The sequence below is a fragment of the Anolis carolinensis genome, chromosome 5, assembly GCF_035594765.1.
Source record: "Anolis carolinensis isolate JA03-04 chromosome 5, rAnoCar3.1.pri, whole genome shotgun sequence".
Taxonomy (NCBI): Eukaryota; Metazoa; Chordata; class Lepidosauria; order Squamata; family Dactyloidae; genus Anolis; species Anolis carolinensis.
The window spans coordinates 12,058,999-12,083,689 of record NC_085845.1 but is presented as its reverse complement, the minus strand read 5'-3'; the positions used below and the strand labels follow the sequence as shown (position 1 = coordinate 12,083,689).

The 24,691-nt window shown below is 41.4% G+C and overlaps 1 protein-coding gene across 4 annotated transcripts in view; it reads left to right on the top strand.

Annotated features, from left to right (window-relative positions):
- Positions 1 to 24,691, top strand: part of slc4a4 (solute carrier family 4 member 4) — a 258,202-nt gene that overhangs the window by 95,961 nt on the left and 137,550 nt on the right. For all 4 annotated transcript variants that reach the window (XM_062981084.1, XM_062981086.1, XM_062981083.1 and 1 more), the window contains exon 3: positions 6,338 to 6,508. In XM_062981084.1, the coding sequence (XP_062837154.1) occupies positions 6,338 to 6,508 (171 nt within the window). The remainder of the gene's footprint in view (positions 1 to 6,337; positions 6,509 to 24,691) is intronic.

Sequence of the window (24,691 nt, the reverse complement as noted above, 5' to 3'; positions counted from 1 at the left end):
GGGAGTTCTCTGATGTATTTTGTAAAAAAGAAGCGGACAAATTACCACCGCACAGGCCATATGATTGCGCCATCAAGTTGGCAGAAGGTGCGAAACTGCCAGCAGGGAGGCTGTATGCCTTGACTGTACCGGAAAGGCAAGCTTTGCGGGAGTTTCTAGATGAAAATTTAGCCAAGGGGTTTATTCGCCCATCTAGTTCTCCAACTGCGGCACCGGTATTCTTTGTAGCCAAAAAGACTGGGGAACTTAGGTTGGTCTGCGATTATCGGATCCTAAACAAATACACCATTCGGGATAGGTACCCGCTGCCTTTAATTTCGGAACTATTATCAAGGGTGCAAGGGGCTAAGGTCTTTACCAAGCTTGACCTGCGGGGGGCCTATAACTTAATCCGTATACGGGAAGGGGATGAATGGAAGACGGCATTTAACACGTGTTTCGGATGCCACGAGTTCCGAGTCATGCCTTTTGGGCTTTGTAATGCTCCTGCGGTATTCCAGAGGTTCATGAACGATGTGTTCAGGGACCTAATTGACCAATTTTTAGTGATTTATTTGGATGATATCTTGATTTTTTCTAAGGACGAGAAAGAACATCGTCAACATGTCAAGCAGGTTCTGCACCGACTGCGGGCTAATGGGCTTTTCGCCAAGGCTTCCAAGTGCGTCTTTCATGTGCCTGAAGTGGAGTTCCTAGGTCATGTAGTGTCAGGTAGGGAACTTAAAATGGACCCACATAAGGTTGACGCCGTCAACTCATGGCAGGAGCTGAAGACTAAGAAGGATGTACAAAGGTTCTTGGGTTTCGCTAATTACTACCGGGAGTTTATTCCGAATTTTGCAAAGCTCACGGTACCTTTGACGCAGCTTCTGCGCAAGAAACAGCCATTTGTGTGGGGGCGGGAAGCTCACGAGGCGTTTCTACAACTAAAGTCTAGTTTTCAATCGGACAACATACTAACCCATCCTGATGTTGACAGACCGTTCGTGGTAGAAGCGGACGCTTCTAGCTACGCGTTGGGGGCTGTATTGTCTCAGAAGGATTCCTCAGGGACCTTGCGTCCCTGTGGATTTTACTCGCGGCAACTAACACCCTTCGAGCAGAACTATACCATATGGGAGAAGGAGTTGTTGGCGATTAAGGTGGCGTTTGAGGTGTGGCGGCACTGGCTTGAAGGGGCACGGCACCAGATCGTGGTCAGATCTGATCACAAGAACTTAGAGCACTTGCAAACAGCAAAGAAGTTAAACCAGCGTCAAATCCGCTGGGCTTTGTTTTTCTCCAGGTTTAACTTCAAGGTGCAGTTCGTGGAGGGGAAGGCAAACTTGCGGGCCGATGCTTTATCCCGCAAGCCGGAATTTAAGACCAATGAGCAGGTAGTATGTCAGACCATCTTGCCTACTGCCTCTCTGTGTGTTGTAGATAATGAGCTTGGGTTACATGACCAGATCCTTGAGGCTCAGAAGGATGATGTGTGGACTCAGGAGCAACTGATGCTGCTCTCTGCAGGTAACCGTACCATACTGCCGCATCTCCAGGATCAAGACGGGGTATTGGTGCGTAGGGGGCAGGTTTACGTACCAGTAGGGACCCTCAGGTTGGAGGTGATTAGAGCCCACCATGACGAACCCATGGCTGGGCACTTTGGCAGGTTCAAGACCGTACAGCTTATCACCAGGAGCTACTGGTGGCCAAAGATGCGGCAAGACATTCTGCGCTTTTGTGACAGCTGCGCCGTTTGTCAGCAGAGTAAGACGCCTGTTGGGCGCCCTAGAGGGTTGTTATCGTCTTTACCTGTTCCGGAGAGGCCATGGCAAATCATTTCCATGGATTTTATTTCAGATTTGCCTAAGTCTGGGGGTTATACTTGTATTTGGGTGGTGGTGGATTTATTTAGTAAACTGGCTCATTTTATTCCTTGTTCAACCATTCCGGCGGCCCCTACGTTGGCCTTACTATTTACAAAGCACATCTATCGTTTGCACGGAGCACCCGAGGTGATTATTTCAGATAGGGCTCCGCAATTTGTGTCACGCTTTTGGAAACACTTCCATGAGTGTTTGGGGACTAAGTTAAACGTGTCTTCAGCTTTCCATCCGCAAACGGATGGACAGTCGGAACGGGTTAATGGGCTCTTAGAGCAGTATCTGCGTTGTTTTTGTTTAGATCAACCCACGGCTTGGGTAAAGTGGTTACCGGTGGCGGAATTTGCTTACAACAATGCGGTGCACACGTCTAGTCAGCATACGCCATTTGAGCTAACTTATGGTTTTCACCCACGGGGAGGTGTGGCGCCGTCGACCAATGTGGTCTCTTCGGACCCTGTGTACCGCTCTTCGGAAATGGCTGCATTGCATGATGTTGCCCGTCGCTTACTGTTGGAAGCTAAGGCAACGCAGAAGACTCAGGCTGACCGCCACAGGCAGGCAGGGGAGGAGTTGGAAGAAGGGGATTTGGTGTGGTTATCTTCCAAACATATTAAACAGGCTGGGGGAAAGTTTGCGCCTCGGTATTTGGGTCCCTTTCCTATCGTTAAAAAGATTTCTTCTGTTGCGTTTCGTTTGCGTTTACCGTCTAGTTTAAAGGTCCATCCAGTCTTTCATCGTTCGCTGTTGAAACTTGATACCTCTAGTCGTCGTGGTGCTATAGCGGAGGGTATCACTGCCACTTCTCCGCCATCGGGGGAGGAGGCCTTTGTGAGAGGGGATAGTGTTATGATTGAGCCTCATGGCTCTGTTACTGACAGACGTGGGCGTAAGACTCCTCGAGAGTCAGATACTCTCGAGGAGCGAGAGAGAAAAAGACTGCGAGACATATTTGCAGCACCATCTGACGAGGAGTCTTTCGAAGGGTTTACGGAGAGAATGGAGGAGGGGCTGGTTAGCTCAGAGGAGGATGAGATGGATTGGACTCGGGTAAGGGAGGAAGTGGGTGCCACTGGCCATGATGGGACAGAAGATGAATGGGGACCTTCAGGATTAGACCCATGGTTTAGCTGGAGGGATGGGACGGGATCCACAGCTGGAGATGCTGTTGGGCGTAGTCAGAGGTGTTCCAGCTCTGACGAGGAAAGTGATGAGGAAACGCCCGGGTTAAGGAGGACAGCTGACAGTGATGAAGATTTGTAACTGGCATAAAATGGGGCTTGGGAGCAATTGCAAATTGCGTTGGGCAAGGTAATCTGGGCAAACGCTTGGGATCCGTGTGTGTGTGGGACGCTTCCCTGAAGACTTGTGTGCTTTCCTGTGCTGTGACGTAAGTTGATTGGAATCCAGGGTCAGACGGCGGGAGGGATTGTGTGGGCATTTGTTTGTGCAAACCTGTGCTTACTCTTATTAGCTTGACCTTCCGTCGTCTTCTTGACGGACGCCATCTCCTGCTTTGAGAACTCGGACTGAACTGACCACGGCTTGTCTTCCCCCCTTCTTGGACTTGGAAAAACTACAAACGTCTGCTTCTGGCTTTGATCTACGGAACGGAACTGGTCTACTCAACTGCTACAATCCTTGGCTGATTTACTCGTGTTGGAGATCCTGTCTGCTGTGTGTGTGGGGGAGCGACGCAAGTTACTCTAAGCACAGTGTTGGCAGCAGAGAGGAATCTGCTGCCAATTAGTTGCATTCTTTGTATCTTTTGTTCCTTGGCTTTCGTTTCGTTTATACCCAGGCTGAAGCAAGCAGTTTGTTTTTACCCGGATTAAACTCCGGTTTAATCCGGTTTATCTTTTGAACATTTACTTTTGCCCCTTTTTGCTCCTAAAGGCAAAAACTGCCTGGCCCTTGTGTTTTACGGGCATTTTTGAGTTCTGTAATCTAATAAACTCTGTTACTTTGAATCTTGTGGCGTTCTGTCCTTGACAGTGATTCTGGCCATTTATTTTATTATTTTGTGTCAAAAGCATTGCATAATAAATAAATTTAAAAGTGATGAAATAAAGGAAATCACAAGCAGCTAAGTAGTTTAAATTCTTAAATTTAAATTCTGGCCATGAAAGCTTTTGACAATACAGCCTACCAACCGACTGGTTACTTCTTTCCTATTGATTTCAGTGAAAGATACATGGTCTTACTGGTATCTAAATGGCATTTTAATTGGTTTTATGGCTTAGTTGAGGTGCCACAGTTGAGAAGGCCCGCATTTTAAGATGCTTACTCAATTTATTTAGATGCTGGAAAAGTTTCTTTTTTGGATTACAACTTGCAGAACCCATCAGCTGTGTTGTCTTGGGTTTTTTTTTTTTTTGAGTTGTAATGAAAACATTTCCAAACTTTGTCTATTGATGTATGAATGTTATTTCCTTGTTCTGCAGCTATCTTCCTGAATGCTTTCTGAGTACTGTAACAACAGAAATTTCAGTTTGAGGGAAGACAGCTGATGGCATAGGGAGATAATGAACTTGTCCTTGAGTTTATGGGAAGCGCACCTGTCCGTGTTTGCGGATGAATGTTTATCTGTAGTTCTCCGCCCTAAATTCTTGAGAAATGAGTGGGTCAAGCCAGATTTTATTTGATCATATCAAAGGCATTTTGTGCTTGTGTTCTATATGAAATTAGGGAGAGTGTATTAATATAAGGGAGATGGGTTATCAAATGATGAAGCAAAGATCGAATTTCTTAAGTTGTTTCGCCACATGACACTGAAAATGCTTTTAGCATTTCTCTGATCTGCAGAACCAGGATGAGCTAAAATGTATATACTATATATTCCAGTGGTTCCTAATCTTTTTTTGACCAGGGATCACTCTCCAACATTAGTACCAAAAGGGTTACTAATCAGTTTTTGGTCAACTTTAGATTTGTTTGGTTATTTGGTATGCTGATTGATTCAGAAAATTGCATTGGAGAGACCACATCAGTCTAGTTTCTGATACATAACATATGCCATCCAGTAGTCTCCATATGTTCACCCACAGAAAACCATATTTAATAATCTAGAGCTGATGTGGTCTGTCCAATGCAATTTTCTGAATCAGCACCCCAAATAACCCCAGGAACAGGCCTAAAAACGAAGACACCAAGAAATTTTTTTTTTGGTTGGGCTGTGTTATTATCCTTAATAGTAATGGTGAAGCCACAGACCATATTTTAATTCTTGCAGACCACTAGTTGTCCACGGACCACAGATTGGGAACCACTGGTATATTTAGTTGGATTTTCCCACTTCTACCCTATATTAAAATTATTCATATTTATGTCAGGTGTGGTGGACTTGTTTATAAACACACCATTCTCTCTGGAAGGAGGAAAATTGTGAACTGTGGAGGCGCACAACCCTGAAGAATCTATTCATGTGGCCATATGCATGTATAATAGTCTGTGCAAGATTAGGGTTTTAGGCTTTTGTTTAGGCAGCAGAATGTGTCTTTCCAAATCTGTGAGCATGATCATTGCACCACAAGTTCAGGGGAACTCATAAAACAGCCTTTAAAAGCACTTTCCGCATGGTTTCATGAGGATGGGCACTCAAACATACTTTAATGTCCTACTTTTGTGTTTCTCAGAGCTATCTGCAGGACTAGCTAGATACAGCCTGCTTTGCCTTGCATTTTATGTACTTAAAGGAAGACTACCAGCATGTAATTTCTTAATCTGAAGCATTTTCCAAGTCATAAACAAGGACTGAATAGCCTCCTATGCATTGACATGTATCTAATGTGATTGCCGTTTAAAACTTGGGTGAAAATGATCATAAAGCTTGAGATGGAGCTGCTGTTAAAAATACCACACTAGTAGTCAGATCTCTCTCCTGTTCTTTGATGTTTTGGGCATATCCTAGTGCCAACATGTTGTGTGTCCTTCCCTTCTCACACAGTTTAGTCCATTAATTCAGTGTGGTCCAACCCATGGCCCGCGGGCCGCATGCAGCCCACCAATTAATTTTTGTTGGCCCTTGCCCTTCTTACTGGAAAAATATTTTAATTTAACATTTGGAAAAAATCGTTTATCCTTCTTATTGCTTTAAGTTTTTAAGAAATGGCCATATAACGGCCATATTGAAGCTTCACTCTTTGACCATTATAATCCGTGGCGTGTCTACTTGGCCCTCGGGTAACTAAAGGCTGGACCACATTGCATTAATTCATGGGAAATTCAAGGCCACTGTAGAAGCAGGAATAAAGTTGCCTACAAGATTTAGAGGAAAATAAAATAACATAGTGTGCTGCCATTTTCAGTAGAAATCTCATGTTGTTCCCCCTGCCCAGTTCTATTCTTCTATCTCTCTATTTTGGCATTTACTGTATGCTTAAGAGTGATGGTGTGGTTGTTTTTGTTACATTGATCTTACTTGATGAAATTTGCAAATTGTAATAAAAATGCCATATGTTTATGTTTTCTAGGTCATCATACAGTCTACATCGGGGTTCACGTGCCTAAAAGTTACCGAAGAAGACGCCGCCACAAAAGAAAGCCCAAGGAAAAGAAAGAAAAGGAGAAAATTTCTGAAAATTCGGACCGGTCTGACATCGAAAATGCTGATGAGACGAGCAGTAGCATCCTCAAACCACTCAGTGAGTAATGGGCTCTTTTTGAATGTTTCTCAAGAGAGACTAAAGTGCCAATGAGAACTAATAAAGATGACTACTTAGGATAAAAGTATGTGAGCGGTAACATTTAGCATTATTTGATACAAAATGTAGAAACCACTTGTAAAAAAAATGGATCTGAGCAAATGTATGCAAAGTGGTGCCTTTCCGGAATGGATTGAATTGATTTGATTTACCATCAATGGGGTTATCATGCACTTTGATCTATTTGACATTATGGTGGTAGCTCATTTCTGAATCAAGGGGTTATGTTTCTCAAGGTGTCAACTAAGGATAGATTTAACAGAGATGGTAGAGACTCCAGATTATTTTCCTGCAGTTGGATTATGGCTTCATAGCTTTTTGCACTGCTGCAATTTTGAATAGAAAGTGTTTTGGTTTTTTTCTGGGTTTGGAAGAACACTGGGTCTCCTCGTTGTTGATGCAGCTTCTAAAGCAGGCATGGGTAAACTTGGACCCTCCAGGTGTTTTGGACTTCAACTTCCACAATTCCTAACAGCCGGTAGGCTGTTAGGAATTGTGGGAGTTGAAGTCCAAAACACCTAGAGGGCCCAAGTTTTTCTTGCATTTGTCCCATATTCAAACATTATATGCATATAGCTTTAAGAGCATTCCTCACTGTAAGGGAAAGATAAATCCACATGCTAACCTCATCTGGCATTGTTACCATCCTGCAGTCTGGGAGATTTTAACCCAACTGTCTTGTTTCTTAAGAGATCCGGGAATAGACTAGCAGGGGCTGTTGCAGTTCAGAAGATTAAGGGGCAATGGGATGTTGGTGAAGCTTGCATAAGACTGATTTGCTCCAAGGCTGGCTTCGGCTGGTGCTGATTTAACAAGCTAAAAAAATCTACCAAGTTCGAGTTCTGGCTGGAAATTGAAGTGCAGAGTTTAGCCGTGACTTCTAAGGTTCTCATATCATGGCAACACTGTCCACATTTGGACAATCAAGGATTTTTTCTTACAGATGTTCTAATGCTCTTCCAAGCCAATATAACAGCTTAGAGAAGGGACTCCCAAATAATGTTAATCCTCCTAATTCTTCTCTTTGCATTGTACCAGCTGTGTGCTAGGTGTTGTAGCAAAGGGAAATTGTCTTTCCTCAGAGTTCCTTGTGGGTTTTTTTTGGAAAGAGAATTCAATTTGTTTTGTAAATGGAAGAAACAAAAAAAGACATGTTTCTTGCATATACAATCCAATCTTTATTCCCATTGTTTCCTTACTCATAGTTTCACCTGACTGCATCTGACAAAATATGTCCTCTCATAGAATTTTCTAAGTTCTGAATTGATTTTGTGTTATGCTTCTGTCAGAGGCTTCCATGGAGTCACCTTGGAGGATTTAGCAAATTCCTAGACAGTTCTCCAGGCATTTTCTAGTTTCTTTGGGGTTACTCTATGGTAACTTCCAGTGATTGTTCGTTTCAATAGACTTCACGATTATACATGTTTTTTGTTTTTTTTCTGTAAGTTCAGGAACATATCCCTTGCAGACCTGGGGGCTATGCTGTTTCAAATTATAATTGATATTAGGAAATGCAAGATCAGCAGAGTCTTCCATTCCACAGTTATTCTCTTCTACTTTTGTCCCATACTTTTAGCAACACAAAATATGGAAATCATATGCAACGGTCTGCTATCCATTGTTTTTGCTAAATCTACATATATAGTGGATGTTAACAGTTTTCACAAAGAACTGGTTATATGCTGGGTTCATGTCTTATTTGAAACCCAGAATTCTTTTGTTGCAATTTAGCCACTGAGAGTTTATTAGATTCCATCTGATTATTTGCTAAGGAATACGATCTGACTCTCAGCATCCTAGAGAGACTATGGAAGGCACTAATGGGATGACACAGCCTGTAAATTGCTTTAATATACTGGACTGTCTCTGTTTGGCATCTCCTCATTTCTTTTTGTTATTTGCTTTGCCACACATGAGAGCTCAACAAGAAAGGAAATATAAGACTCTTCAAATGTTGTTGTACAACTTCCATCACTTCTTACAAGTGTATATTCTTGCAAGGACTGATGGAAGCTAAAATAACACAAAATGTTTCCCACCCTTATGTCAAGGTGACTTCTTTTGACTGTTATTTATTTATTTATTTATTTATTTACAGTATTTATATTTATCCTTTCTCACCCCGAAGGGGACTCAGGGCAGGTCACAGAACACATATACTGCAAACATTCATTGCTGATTATAACAATAAGGCAGAAAACTGATAGAGGTATATATAGGCTTTCCCATCTTTTAGTGTCTTTGAAGGCTGTGTTCGATTCCGGCCACCGGGGGTGCTGTTGCTCGATCTCCCTGCCAAAAAGCTTTCTTTGTTTGTAAACTTCCTCATTTTTCCTGATAAAATGCCGAACCTAAATACCTCCCCACTTTAATGCATTTCCTATTTGTCTACTCACATTTGTTTTCGAACTGTTAGGTAGACAGAAGCTGGGCTAAATGTCAAGAGCACAAATTGTTATTTAAAATGCTGTCCTGGTTGGACCCTTCTTAATGTATTCAGAACACCGGGGCTTTGAATCAAGTGACTCAGTCATTGGAATTGTAGCACTTTATCATCGTAGGTCTCCTTAGTTAGAGCATAAATTTATCACTGTCACTAATATGTCACCACTAAAAGTAGCAGAAATGTACTTAAAACAAGCTAATTATTTTTGCTAGTCAATCATGAGCCAAAGAACCTGTAAAACATTATTTCTTTATAATGGGATTGAAATTCAAGCACAATTAAAATAAGAGATATCCTCAAGAAGGATATCTACAAGATGGGAAGTGTCCTGAGATGACAATCAGTATGATCCTAGGTCAGAAAACCAAGCCTTACGAGGAACTAGTTAGGGAGCTGGTTATGTTTAGCTTGGAGAGAAGAAAAAAAAAGGGAGATTAGAACAAGAACGAATGGATTCAAATTCTAAGAAAAGAGATTTAGTCCAAATGTTAGGAAGAATTCTTTTTCTGCTTAAGGTGAAGAAATGAAAGGTGCCCTATCCTGCATTTCATTTAGAGATGCTAATCTGATGTCTAATTGAAACTTCACTCAGTGCTTGTACTCAGGGTGGACCAACAGTCCACCATCTGGGTTTGGATGGATGGTAAGGAGGTGGTAATCTCTTTGGGAAGAAAGTTCTAGATCTTGGGAGCAGCCATAGAGAAGGTCTTCTGCTGTATTCCTTTCATACTGGGTGGTTGGACAGAGAGAAACTTCCCTTGAAGATCTCAAAACATGGGCACCTTCATGTGGGATCATGAGGTCCTCCAAATAACGATCTGAGTTGATGTATCTCTGGAGGTAATGGGACAGAAAATAGGATCTTCCCACATGTCAAAACAGAGGGAGGCTCATATGGGAGGATATATTACTTCAGATATCCTGGACTAGTATTTTGAGGTTGTGGAAACAGACTAGTAGATACGAGGACCATTAAAATAGAGGAGTCCTCCACCCTGTACCCTGGAGAGCTACATTTTGCTCACCCTTGCCTTGGGATGCCCTGTTTCACAGACTTGTATCTGGTTGGTCCTCTGTATCTGTAGATGATGATGATGATGATGATGATGATGATGATGATAATAATAGCTTTATTTTTGTACCCCGCCTCCCATCTCCCCGAAGGGACTCGGGGCGGCTTACATGGGGCAAAGCCCAAATGACACAGTTTAAAATGTAACTACATAAAAATGCAATTCAGCAATGTGAGACAGAATAAAACAACATTATAACAATATATAAAAAGGCATCCAACCAGCAACCAAAATCAGTTTCTCTTATTGTAATGGGTGGGTGGACTAGTGCAACAACGATTTAAAGGATAGACGAATAAGTAAAGTGCATAGATTCTTTATCATGAATTCAACCGGCCCGGGCCTACAGGCTGGAAAGCAAGCCAGCTGCAACAAATCAACAAATCACTCTGACCAAGAGGTCATGAGTTTGAGGCCAGCCCGGTGCCTGCATCTTGTCTCTGTCTCTGTGTTTGCCTTTATGTGTGCAATGTGATCCGCCCTGAGTCCCCTTCGGGGTGAGAAGGGCGGAATATAAATGCTGTAAATAAAATAAATAAACCACCCACTGCTTGAAAATATTTTTTTAAATTCAAAAAGCGAATTTTGATCTTTTACCATTTTACATAATTGACACCATTTTACTATGCCATTGTATATAAATGGACTTGAGCATACATGGATATTGGTATTCATGTTGGACCTCTGAACGAAACCCCAACAGATTCCAAATGCCCACTGTACCATATTTTTAAAACCTGAAAAGGGAACTCTAGTTTTTCTGCTTCTAACACAGGCATGGGCAAACTTTGGCCCCCCGGCTATTAGGAATTGTGGGAGTTGAAGTCCAAAACATCTGGAGAGCCGAGGTTTGCCCATACCTGCTCTAGCATGTGTAGGACATTAAAATTAATATTCAGCAGTTTGGCTTCCTCTCTGAAGGAGATGCACAACTCTTCCCTTTGCATTTTGCGGTGGAAATGTTGATTCAAAAACCAGCAAGACTCTCGCCTTCAGCACTTCTGATAACATTCAGTTGCTATTTTGCTGCCACTTGTAGCATCCAAAACGCCCATACGTGAAGGATGATTATTTGATAATATTTGATCTTGTTAGTATGGCCACTTGAGTTGAGTGATTGAACTGAAAGGCCATACATATGGCTTAGGTTTTATTTTTTCAAATAGAAATGCCTGCTAATATGGATCTGACTCAGCGTCTAAATTTAATCTGTAGATTGCAGTATGGTCTTTCTGTGCGCGAGTGTATAGTGTAACCTTTGCTTCTGTCTCAGCAGCAGTCATGTCACCCAAGGCCTGGGGTTAATGTGCAGCTTTTAACATTTTGTGATTTAAAACGCAGCTTTCCCTGGAAAGTAAATGCTGCATAATCTGATTAGGCAGAATCCTAGTATGGTTCAGCCAGGGTTTTTTCTTTTTCTTTTTTGGAAGCCTGCCGTCTATTTGGGTGCTGGAATGGTGCTGGACAGTACCTGCCTTTAGGAAATGTACAAGAAAATTAGAAGTTGAAGATAAGTAATGACCTGAGTGCTTGGAATGGACTGTATGAAAGAGATGCCAATGAATCCATTATCAAAATATTTTAAAAAACTAGCTGAATTCCATGATCTTGTACAGACCTATCAAATTATGTTTTACCATTGTTTTTAGATTGTGGTATCTCACATTTGCTTAAGGATTTATAGCATATCAGCCGTGGGAAACAATGATTTGGTTGTGTTTTTGTATTAAGCATAGTTAAACATTTGCTATCTATACTGAACTCACACGTGTAGAAATTAGTTTCTCCATCTCTGTTTGCAGTTTGATAAGTTGGTTTCCACAATGCCAGTCTGTATTCATTTATGAGGCCAGCTTATCACAATTCAAAGTCCTGGCTGTGGCCTATAAAGCCCTATACAACTTGTTCCAGGACCTTTGGCAAACTGCATGATCCTGTATGTCTCTGAGACCTGCAGAGCTGGACTTTTGGCATCTCTTACTTGGTTTTGCTCCCCTTTAGAATAATGGTAAATACGGCCTTCCCTATAGCTCTTCTTTTGTCTGTGGAACAGCTCCATGTTTTTGTTTTGCCAGCAGCCCTTTAGACTTCAGAAAAGACAATGCATCTCCTGGCTCACACACACACAAACACACACACACACACTAGTAGACTCTGCAAGGAAGCAGACAAAACGAAGGATCACATCCTCAGCTGCTGCAAGAAGATCGCATAGACAGACTACAAGCAGAAGCATAACACCGTTGCTCAGATAATCCATTGTAACTTGTGCCACAAATACCAACTGCCTGTGACAAAGAACTGGTGGGATCACAAGCCTGAAAAAGTTACAGAAAATCAACACGTCAAACTACTCTGGGACTTTTGAATTCAGACTGACAGAGTTTTGGAGCACAATATTCCTGATTTCACAATCGTGGAAAAAACAAAAACAAAGTATGGATCGTCAATGTTGCAATCCAAGGCAAAAGCAGAATCAACGAGAAGGAATTGGAAAGCTGACACAATACGAAGATTTAAAGATTGAACTGCAAAGACTCTGGTACAAACCAGTAAAGGTGGTCCCAGTGGTGATTGGCATACTGGGTGCAGTGCCTAAAAACCTTGACCAGCACTTGAAAACAATCAGCACTGACAAAATCACCATTTGTTAGCTTCAAAAGGCCTCCCTACTCGAATCTGCACACATTATTCACCAATACATCACATAGTCCTAGACACTTGGATCACACATTGGCTACTTCCCAATACAACAGCCAGCATAGTGGTCTTATTTGCTGTGTGCTAATCTTGTTGTGTATCAATTAATACTAATTTTATTTCTTACCCATCTCTCCTCATGGCATATTAAGAATAATTAAAACACATAAACTGCAAAAACATTACAAATACACATATTAAAACGTATTTGTATAAAATACATGTCAAAATACACAAAACAAAGATTAAACAAAGGACATGCATTTAAAATTCAAAATACACACACATATGCAGTCAAAATGACCAAGGATAATATCACTACTGCCCAATAAAATCTTCAAATCACCCTGAATGTCTACATCATTTTGTTAATGATGACAAGTAACTACTTACAAGTACATAACCTATAACTTTTGATTATTGAGGGAGGTTAGCCAGTGCAAGTTAGCACCACTGTTCATCATGTTGCAAGACAGCTTACCATATCAATCTTCCAAACTCCTGGCCACACACACATATCACATGGATGTAGTACAATCAGCAGATATAACCATGATTGGTACCAACTCGAACCACTGATTAAGATTCCAAATTTTCTGTGAATCTGTGGCGGAACCAGGCAGGTTGTGCGTTTGGTGTATAACCCATGTTTTTCTGCAAAACTGTAGCTCAAGGCAGCTCATGATAAGCTGAAAAAAGCAGGAACAGATACAATCAGACACATGTTAAACCACAGTTATGATATTAAAACTACTGAACCGAAAGCAATTAAGACAAACATCAGTAAAAAGGCTCTTCCACAGGAGCCAGATACTGTATATATTTGTGTATAAGTTAACCTCATGCATATGTCGAGGGCAGGTTTTGGGGCCCAAAATAGGGCTTTTGATATGATATGGATAAACCTAATGTGGAATGGAATAAGTCTGTATTATCTCCAAACCAGGGGGGAAATGTGTGACTACTTAAAAAAAAGAAATAAGGGTCACTGTAGTTTCTGTTGGATTATGGTTGTATGTGTATGAAATGTAAATCAAGTGTTTTCTGCTGTTTTGCAAGAGTGTGTGTTTCAGTAATGAAACAGTTAACAGCAGGCTAGTTTTGACTGACAGCCTGCTATGACCTATCAGGCATGATTTCTGGCCTTGGAGGTTGGGGACTTCCTGCAGACTGATGAATGTGTTTCTTATCTCTGAGTGTGTTGAGCTGTGCTTGCCGGAGCGAAGAGGCTATAGAAGAATGCCAGCTCAGAGCGATTGCTTTTTCTGTGCTTTGTAAATATGTATTATAGATATTGAATAACTGTTTGGACTTCAGACTACAGATGTGTTTGAGACTGACTTTGAACAGAGGAATTGGTATGGCAGACGATTGCAACCAATTCATCAGGGTGCTGGACCAGATGACTGATGGTGTTTTGAAGAAACCCACCTAACATGCACCCTGACCTCCACATTGACAGTTTCCACCAGCAAAAACGAGAGCAGGAGCACCCACTCCCTACTAGTGGTATATAGTAAGGGACCGATACTAGAGGAATAATATAGGTATAATGGCTACTAGTCATGTGGCATAATGTTTTGAGTGTTGGATTACAACTCTGGAGATCAAGGTTAGATTCCTCACTTTGCCCTGAGAACCCATTGGGTGACACATCTTCAGCAAGTCACACATCTTCAGCCCCAGAAGCCCTTGTGTTAGGTTTGCCCATAGGTTGGAAATGACTTGAACAAACCAACTTTAAAAAAGGTCTGTGGTCTTAATGTGAAAGCAGAAACTTTTGATTTGCAGAGAAGAGCGTGAGGGGAAGAAAGGAGGGCAGCACGACTAATCCTGAGAGTCCCGTAAACTAATTCTTGTAACTGCAAAACATGAAGACGAAGAACAGAACAAGTGAAGTGTAATGACTGACACCAGGGAGGTCCCAGTTTTAAACCATATTTCTCCCATGGTTTTTAAGGTAGTCTTGTTCTTGCCATTGTCTTGCAATATCCTTGCCTCATCCTCACTGCAGGTATAATAGTGAAATAATACAAAACAATCTTACAGAGACTTCTGACCCCTGAGATCTCTGACGCCTATGTAGATTGGGAGGTCTGCTTGCTGACTGAAGTGAAATTTGAATGTGGCTCATATATTGACCCTCTTAGTTCTTCAATGCAGTGTATGCAGCACTCGCCAACTGTTTTGCTGAGCCAAAGATTCAGGCTCAGTCATGTTATCATTCCCTGTGCCAACTCATGGCAAAGGTCCCGGTGTGTCTTTTCATCATTTCATACATCTTACACTATCCTCCTTTTGAATCTTGCCACCTGCCTCTGTCTTACCTTAAATAAACCCACAAAAAATTATTATGGAAAAGTACAGCTTGTCATCTGACACCGGGATGGGGATGGAGTGAGGGAGAGAGAAGGAGGGAAAGAATGAGAGAGACAGCACATGAGCAATGTAAACATTCATTCTTTCTGAACTCTAAAGCTTGGTTTGCACGCTTCTGGAGTGCATCGGCTGCTCCAAGAATATTCCCCAAGGACTGGTCGCATTCTGCATTCTTAATGTTTATGTCTGTCGTCTTTCAATGATGAACTGGCTAGATTAATGGATTTAAAAAGGAATGCTCTAATTGATTAAAAAGGGCATCTCTAATTAATGAGGCAACACAGGTCTTTAGAGAAGTTAATTATTAATGCAAGCGCTTTGAAAAGCTGAGATGACAGTCACAGTCTGAAAAAAAAAGTCACCCCTTTCATGGTCACAGAGGAAGAAATGCATATGTTTTGATAGCACCTACTTCAATAGGTCCATGTACCTCCTAAACACACAGAATGTACTTCTAAAAATTCAAAGTAGTTTACTTAAGTTGGGTGTAGATGTATTGATGCTAATCAGGTAATGAACCCATTAACCCCCTTTTCATTAATCAAGTTAGATTTCCGTATCTGCAGACCTGCTAATGTGAAACAACTTTGTATACATTGAACCACACAAAGCAAAGGGTGTAGCCACCCATGTGGGCAATTTGGCTATTGGAATATTTGGGATTTCTGGATAAGGGATGCTCAACTTGTATAAGAGTCTAACTTTCACCGAGTCAGATATCTGATCCATTCAAAGCCTTCAAAGTTTAGGACCAGATTCTTTCTTAGCTTTTCCCGGATATCCCTTCTATTACTTGGTGGTCTGTTTCGTTTCCAAAAATCAACAAAGATGGATGTTTTCAAGGGAGGCTAAGACCTTGAGGTGGCACAGAACGACCCATTTAATACATAATTTTGGCCTCAGAACCTTCCCTCAATTTATAAATGAGTATATACAATAACCTTTTTATTTATTTTTTTAATGATGAGATTGTGGGGTCATTACAGCAAGCAGTAATTTCTCAAAGGTCACTTTATTGCTATGGTTATGGAAGGTGGCCATGCCATTAAGTGATTAAATTCCATCTTAGCATTTGCTCCCCTTGAAGTGGGGAATTGGCAACCTCCTTGTCCACTCTTGGCAATGTAACGCTCAACTAGTTGTGTTGCTGTTGGTCACCTGTTGTGTCTCTCCTTGACTGGGGATAGACAGAAAGTGCAGCTGCTTCAGAACTAAAACTGTGTGGTTTGGTCCCAGAGAACACATTTACGAAGCTTTTGGCAAATCAGTTATGCCGTAACATGAGCAGGATACTGTATATTGTACGTAGTACAGAAAGTATCTTATAAATTAACAATTGGCGTCTATTCGCTTACCATGATATTTGTTGCATTGATTGTTTTGTGGATTTGGTTCAGCAAAGGAAATTAGCTTTCCTTTTATTTGCTCAGTGCCAAACCTTGCCCACCTTTTCCCTTTCCCTTGGCACTTCTACTCAGCTCCTGCAAGGGCTTTTGTGTTGAAAGGGAAAAAGTAATGAACAATTTTGAAAGGAACAATGGTTAAGGCAAGCATTCACTTTGCAGTTCCTTCCCAGTGCATGTTGCTGCCTCTTTGACTTATGTTAATGGCTGCTATGGTTGACATCATCTCCTTGGAGCTTAAAATCGTTCCTCAACCCGCCTGGTCTGCATATTTTCCAATAAGCTACAATTATTATATGATATTTACTTCTCCTTTCTGTCTTTGGAAAAACATACCCAAGACAGCTAGAAACTGACATTAAAACAACAAAACAGCTTTTAAGTGCTACTCAGTTATAGGAACGAATCAAGCACAGCAGCCAGTTGGATACAGCTAATACAAGAAGGCTGCACCTTATGACTTTCTATTGCACTAAATTGAACTTAATGAGCTAAACATGTTGCTAAACGCAGTCAGATTCAGATATAAATTCCATAAATTTTCATGATTCCTTTAACAATCAGTTCTTATTCCTGTATAAGCAGAAGTAAGGTAAAGGTGACATTAAGTCTAGTCGTGTCCGACTCTGGGGGTTGGTGCTCATCTCCATTTCTAAGTTGAAGAGCAGGCATTGTCCGTAGATGCCTCCAAGGTCATGTGGCTGGCATGACTGTATGGAGTGCTGTTACCTTCCCACTGGAACAGTACCTATTGATCTACTCACATTTGCATGTTTTCAAACTGCTAGATTGGCAAGAGCTGGTCAGAAATTCCGGGAGTTGTAGGCCCAAACAGCTGGAGGTCTGGAGTTTGGGGATGCCTGTCATGGGAACATTTTAACTACTGACTAACTTTCCAGAGACCAACCTCATGGTCTAATTGTGCATTGAGGAAGGGTTCAAGCCAGTGGTCCCCAACCTTTGGGCCTCCGGGTGTTTTGGACTTCAGCTCCCACAGTTCCTAACAGTTGGTAAGCTGGTTGGGATTACTAGGAGTTGAAGTCCAAAACACCTGGAGGCCCAAAGGTTGGGAACCATTGGTTTAAGCTAAGAATGAGTGCAGTACCAGCACTGAACTGAGCATGCATCCCTTTCCCATTAGCTTTCTTCATTTTTAGTATCCTATTTTAGCTGCACAAGGTCTTTTCTTTGTACTTATGCTCCATTGTCAAACAACAGTGTTAAAATCTTTTGCCAGTCGACTGCAAATCACTCAGAGATGAAGTAGTAGTAGTTCATGACCTTCCTTCTACCCACCCCTACTCTCTTGCACTGAAATAAAAGATTTGGTGATTGATGTGCCTATAATCTACTTTATTCACTGCAATTAGCTTTAGAATTACAGTGCTGTTAATAATGAATAGATATCAGCAGCAGGGAAGGGAATTAATCAGTAGATGTGGGTGGTTATAAGGCAAAAATGTAGGAGTCGGGTTGACAGGCCTTGGGCGTTCTAGGATGAATGATAACTTTTCGGCAGGATTCCATTTCAAAGAGGGGAATCTATTCACTCCTAAGTTTTCCTTCTTTTCATTTGTTTTGCTTTGGTTGTTCAAGTTAATATCCATGATATTTCTTATATTAGCAATCAGTTGTATAGGTTGCGTTTCCTTCATCTGAAATGCCTGGATCCAGAAGTGTTTGGGATTCCAGGTTTCTGGCATTGGCTTGGTTTTGCATAGACATACACAATGAGAACTAAGTCTAAATATGAAATTCACTCATATACACTGTATGCACATATGCTGAAGGTAGTTTTAAAAATATTTATTTATTTATTTTAATAATTTTGTACATGAAGCAATGTATTACTATCTCAGACAACCATGTGGACAATTTTGGAGTACAGTAAAGTCTCACTTATCCAAGCTAGACAGGCCAGTAGAAACTTGGATAAGCGAATATCTTGGATAATAAGGAGGGATTAAGGAAAAGCCTGTTAAACATCAAATTAGGTTATGATTTTACAAATTAAGCACCAAAACATCATGTTTTACAACAAATTTGACAGAAAAAGCAGTTCAATACACAGTAATGTTATGTTGTAATTACTGTATTTATGAATTTAGCACCAGAATATCACGATATATTGAAAACATTGACTACAAAAATGGCTTGGATAATCCAGAAACTTGGATAAGTGAGGCTTGGATAAGTGAGACTACTGTATTTCAAATTCTGGAATTCCAGATAAGGGATGCTCAACCTGTACTGTGCAATAGAGAGCGAGAAAGCAAGCAAGTGAGAGGAGAAAAGATAGAAAAGGAGAGAAGGAGGAGTTGGTTCACTCTGCAATGGTAAATATTTGGAGGCAGAATGAACTTTTCATTTGGGAAGGCAGAATACTTATTTGAGACAAGTTCCTCATTTTGGCCCCTGTAACCAAGCCCTTGAGTGACTCCCATTAATTCTAGTGAACCCAATAGTGCTTTTTTCTCAAAATTTTTGGGAAAAAATGGTTAGTAAGGTCTCTTGGCTTGGCTTTAGCACAGCTGGTAAGTCATCAGCAGCAATAAGATCTACAAACCGAAAGGTTGCCAGTTCGAAGCCCTGGGTTGGAATGAGCATCCGACTGTCAGCCCAGCTCACTGTTTACCTAAGCAACTCGAAAACAGCTTAGAGCTGTAAGTAAAGAAATTAGGTACCGCTAAAAAGCGGGGGAGGTATTTTACGACAGCATAAAAGAAAAAGGAGCCCCCAATGGCATAGTGTGTTACAGCACTGAGCTGCTGAACTTGCAGACTGAAAGGTCGCAGGTTTGAATCTGAAGAGCGGAGTGAGCACCTGCTGTTAGCTCCAGCTTCTGCCAACCTAGCAGTTCGAAAACATGCCAATGTGAGTAGATCAATAGGTACCGCTCCGGCGGGAATGTAACGGTGCTCCATGCAGTTGTGCTGGCCGCATGACCTTGGAGGTGTCTACGGACAATGCCGACTCCAGTCGACTGGACTTAATGTCAGGGGTAACCTTTACCTTTTACCTTTTACTTAAAAGAAAAAGACAAGAAAATGCTCGCGACTAAAAGAAAGGAGGAAGTCCTGATGGCTCATCATCATAGAGGATGGAGAGACAGCAGCCCTCTGTGGCTACATTTGAGCACAACCTCCAAGGCGCTGGAGCTGGATGTCAACAGAACATACCTTCTTTCTGCCTGTATTATCCTGTCTGTCCAAACAGCATTGAATGTTTGTGTATGTGTACTGTGATCTGCCCTGAGTCTTCTTGAGGAGATAGGGCGGAATGTAAATGAAGTGTTACTGCTGTTATTGTTGCTGTTATTATTATTATTATTATTATTATATTTTATGCTACTTTTTTGGAGAGGAGGGGTGATTTGGGGAGCTCAGAGATAGCACATGCATGCTATACTTCCATAAGGTCCCAAGCCTCTCTATCAAAGAAGATCTCAGAAAGGAGTGTTAGAAGAAACATTGAGAATCAAGGGAGAGAAGAATCAAGGGAGAGATTGTCCTGGATTAGATGATCCAGCGGCCTGACTCACCACAGGGCTTTTTATTCTATCTTTGTTACCTCACGTTCCAATGCAGACCTGCAGTGTAAGCCTGTGAGCTTTCGTCTTAAAAATGCCATAGAAAAGCAGTGTACAAATTGGGTGGTCTTGTATAAGCACACCTGGAACCCACCCAAAGGTTGAATCAAAAAGGGAGCCCCCGTTCCTCCCTTCGCAGCATGTGGGAAGAACTCTTAACTTGCAATTCCCTCTTTTAATCCTGTCTCGGACTCCTAGCATGTGTGTCTATAATTACCTAAGCCACCTTAATTCGTTGCCTAATTCTGTTCTGTGTGTGTTCACGTGAAACTGCTGAGGGACAGAAAAAGTCAGAGGAATTTGCTGCGTAGAGATGAAGGAGTTCAAAACAAAACAATTTCTGCTTGTAACCCAAAGATTTTGGTGCGTGCGTGTGCTTTGTATGAAGTCTGAAAAGGCAGACCAGCTAGCTGGTACTACACCATTTTTTGGATTAAACAATCTCTATCCAAATCTCTTGAGAAGTGTGGGAAAAGTTGCTAAGAACCTGCCTGATCCTGCCAGTTGCTGCAGGAGCAAATATGTGTCAGGTATATGTGTGAATATATGTGCCTTCAAATCACCTTTAAGTCAATTTATGGTAACCCCATGACTTTTCATAGGTCTATTACAAGAAACTCATAGTGGTAGCCCCTTGGTACCTTCTCTTTTGTAATGTATTGTCCAACCTCCTCTTGTTCTGATACTATCACACTGTATGTCTTCCCTGTAGTGAGCTTACATCATTGCTCATCATTGACAAAGATATGAAAACATACAATATTTTGTCATTGGGACAAATTGGTACCAACCGTGTGCTGCAGGAGTGAATTCTTCCAAGGGCTCCCATTTGTCAAGGGTGTTTTGTTTGTATGTCTTGTGACTCCATTATCTTGGTTTTAGACACTTTTATTTCCCTTTGGAAAGCAAAAAGCAAAATAAGAAATGTAAAAATAGATAATACTGCACATGGCGTGCCAATCAAGTGTTGTAGCAAACAGATATGTGTTTGTGTAAGAGGTTGAGAGAGACCACAAAAAAGAAAGGAGACTATTTGTGTGCTGACTGTTGCCCTGTGGCTCCCAAGGATGGATGATGGCGATGTGTCCTCCTTTTCTTACATTAAGCCATAATGTAATTCAGGCAGATGAGGTAAACCCAGATGCTGTAGGTATGATGCAAGTTGTGCAACATCTGTAGGGTTACAAGCGATGCACATCCACTAGATATGTATAGGTGATATATTTTATTTGAATGTGGGAGACCTGAATTCAAATGACGTACAGCCATTTATTGTTTCCAGCATGAAAGATACTACACATCATTGAATAAAATAGAATTGAATTGCAGAGTTGCTAGGGGCCTCATGAACCATTGTGTCCAATCTCTTGCTCTGTGCACGAAAACCAGCTAGAGCATCTCCAGATGGTACAGTGTTTCCCCGAAAATAAGACAGTGCCTTATATTAATTTTTGCTCCAAAGATGCGCTAGGTCTTATTTTCAGGGGATACCTTATTTTTCCATGAAGAAAGAATCACATTTATTGTTGAACAAAAAAATGAACATTTATTATATACTGTACAGTAGTACAGCATAACCAGCATAACCGGACAAACTGTGAATCCTATCAAGAATTTCTTATTACTACCAATATTTCCATATACAACAATCTATGGTACGTACATTTACCAATCCTGCATGCTCTGGTGTTCTGCTCGTTGGGCATGCTTCCAAACAAAAACCTTTCTAGGTCTTACTTTCGGGGGAGGCCTTATATTGAGCAATTCAGCAAAACCTCTATTAGGTCTTATTTTCTGGGGATGTCTTAGGGGAAACAGGGTAGCTGTCCAATCTCTTTTTCAAGATCTCCAGAGAAAGAGAAACTACCATCTCTCTAGAGCAGTGGTTTCCAACCTTTGGTCCTCCAGGCATTTTGGACTTCAGCTCCCACAATTTCAACTGGTAAGCTGGCTGGGATTTCTGAGAGTTGGAAGTCCAAAACACCTGGAGGACCAAAGGTTGGGAACCATTGCTCTAGAGTCTAGACAATTGGTTCCATTGTCTACCAGCTCTTAGTGTCAAGACATTTCTTGAAATGTTCAATCAAAACTCCACTCATCACACCTGGCATTACTTTTTAGGGCAGCAGAGAACAGGCTGCCCCCTCCTCTCTGTGACATCCCTTGATGTATTTAAAGAGTGCAATCATGTCAGTCTTCAGTCTTCTCTTCACTAGGCTGCATTAGTTATAATTTGTGATTAGGATTAGACCAGTCACTGATCTAATAACACAGAGGTAGAGGCTAGTGTTCAAAATCCTTTCCCCATTTCAGCTCACTGCAGCCTCAGTCCTGAGTGAGGTGCTACAGGGGCAAGATCAGGGAAAGTTAACTAAATGTTTTCACATCTTTCTCCCTTTTCTCTCTACTTGCTTCCACTTCTATACTTAAATATGAGAAGGTGTTGCTTTGCAGGTGCCTGTATGTTCTGTGGGCGATTTGGCAGAATGCTGTCTTCTTAAAATGTTTTCCATGAAGAAAATAATACGATTTCCAAGTTCCAAACAGTAGTTGAGATATTTGGTGGCTTCAAAATTCGTTTACAGTTAATACTTTCTCCAAAGAACAATAAAGGCACAGAGTGCCATTGAAAGTGGTGGTTTGAGCATGTGACTCTGGTGCCCAGGGCTTGAATCCCAGCCCAGACGTGGAAACACACTGGATGACATTTGGAAAGTCACATTCTTTTAGCTACAGAGGAAGGCAATGGCAAACTTTCTTTGAACTAATCTTGTCCAGAATACACTATGATGCTGTGACTTATGGTGACCCTGCCTTAAGGTTACCATAAACCAGAAATGACTTGAAGGCACATAAAAATAATAGCAGCACTTTTATTCTGTCTAGTATAGATATGTGGCACAGTGTGTTAAAGCGCTGAGCTGCTGAACTTGTGGACCAAAAGGTCGCAGATTCGAATCCGGGGAGTGGGATGAGCACCCACTGTTAGCTCCAGCTTCTGCCAACCTAGCAGTCCGAAAACATGCCAATGTGAGTAGATCAATAGGTACCGCTCCGGCAGGAAGGTAACGGTGCTCCTTGCAGTCATGCCAGTGGCCACATGACCTTGGAGGTGTCTATGGACAACGCTGGCTCTTTGGCTTAGAAATAGAGATGCGCACCAACCCCCAGAGTCAGACATGACTGGACTTAATGTCAGGGGAAACCTTTACCTTTACCTATAGATATGTAGATTAGGACTTTCTAGTTTGCCTAAATTTTAAATTTAGGCAACTTTTGCTTGAGGTGCAAAATGCTGTCATGCTTGACTTGTCAAGCCTTTCTGCGTAAAATGTGAGAGAATGCAAGATGCATACACTGAATAAGGCTTGGTCAACGAGTATTGGACACATTTTATATACTCGTGTATAAGTCTAGACATTTTAGTCAAGAAATCAAACCAAAATCCTATGTTAACTTATCCATGGGTTAATGTATGTGCTTTATTTATTTTTTTTATCAAAAAGGGTGCCATCCAGGGGAACTTAAATGACGCACCAATCCCAGATATTCTCTTTGTTGTGGTTTCACTTCTGCCTCTTTTGAATGACTACGCGGAAAAATGGCACCGGCTGTGGAGAGATAAAAGCACTGGCACTGGCTCTTCTCCACAGAATGACCATTAACTTAGTCACAAGTCTTATCAAAATCCATAATTTCAGCCCCTAAATCTGCCTTTGACTTCTGTATGAGGTCAACGTATATATTTATGACATGAAGAATTTCAGTGCCAGTAATAGTAGCTTCTTCTCTGTCACTCTCTATCTTGGTCATGCCTGTGAATTTTCCTGTAGTGTCCGTAAGCGTATTTTGTGCCAAGCTGCCACCTTAGGTGAATGATTTCCTGGGAAAAATGTAAAAACCTAGTTTCTTAGTTAAGTGCTCTGAAAAAGGTGGCAGGCAAGATGGCTCCCAGGGGATCACCAAGCAACAGATCCATGTGCCTAAGAGGCAGGAGCCGAATTACCTCGGTGACCTACTAACCTCCTCTGGTCTATAGCTGTGAGTCCTGATGCACAGATGGCAACCTCGTGGGTGGCTTTGCCGCTGCTCTGAGAAACAGGTTCAGTAGCTGTTCCAGTGAAATCAGATATTTGTGTCTGTATCTGATTTCTACAAAGGCTTGGGGCATTGAAAAACTAGACAAACCCAAGCCTCTCCTGGCGATGAAACATTTACAGTATATACTGTGTTCACCGTTTGGAAGTTTCCAAGCGAAATACTTTATAGCAATCCACTGTTCATTACTGTCTTGCTCTCTTCTATTAACCACATTAGTTTATTAAGTGTTTATTATAGAATTATGCTGCAACTAGGTAGATGCAAAGGGGAGGCTTACTTTATATGTTTCCCCCCCCCCCCCAAAATGTTTTATTGTTTTACTACTGTGCATCTCTATAATTTAAGCTATTATGGCTGAGATTCTAATTTGGAGAAATGGAAGTGTTTACTTTATGCTTCTGGAAATATTTGGCAGTTGTTAATAAACTGTGA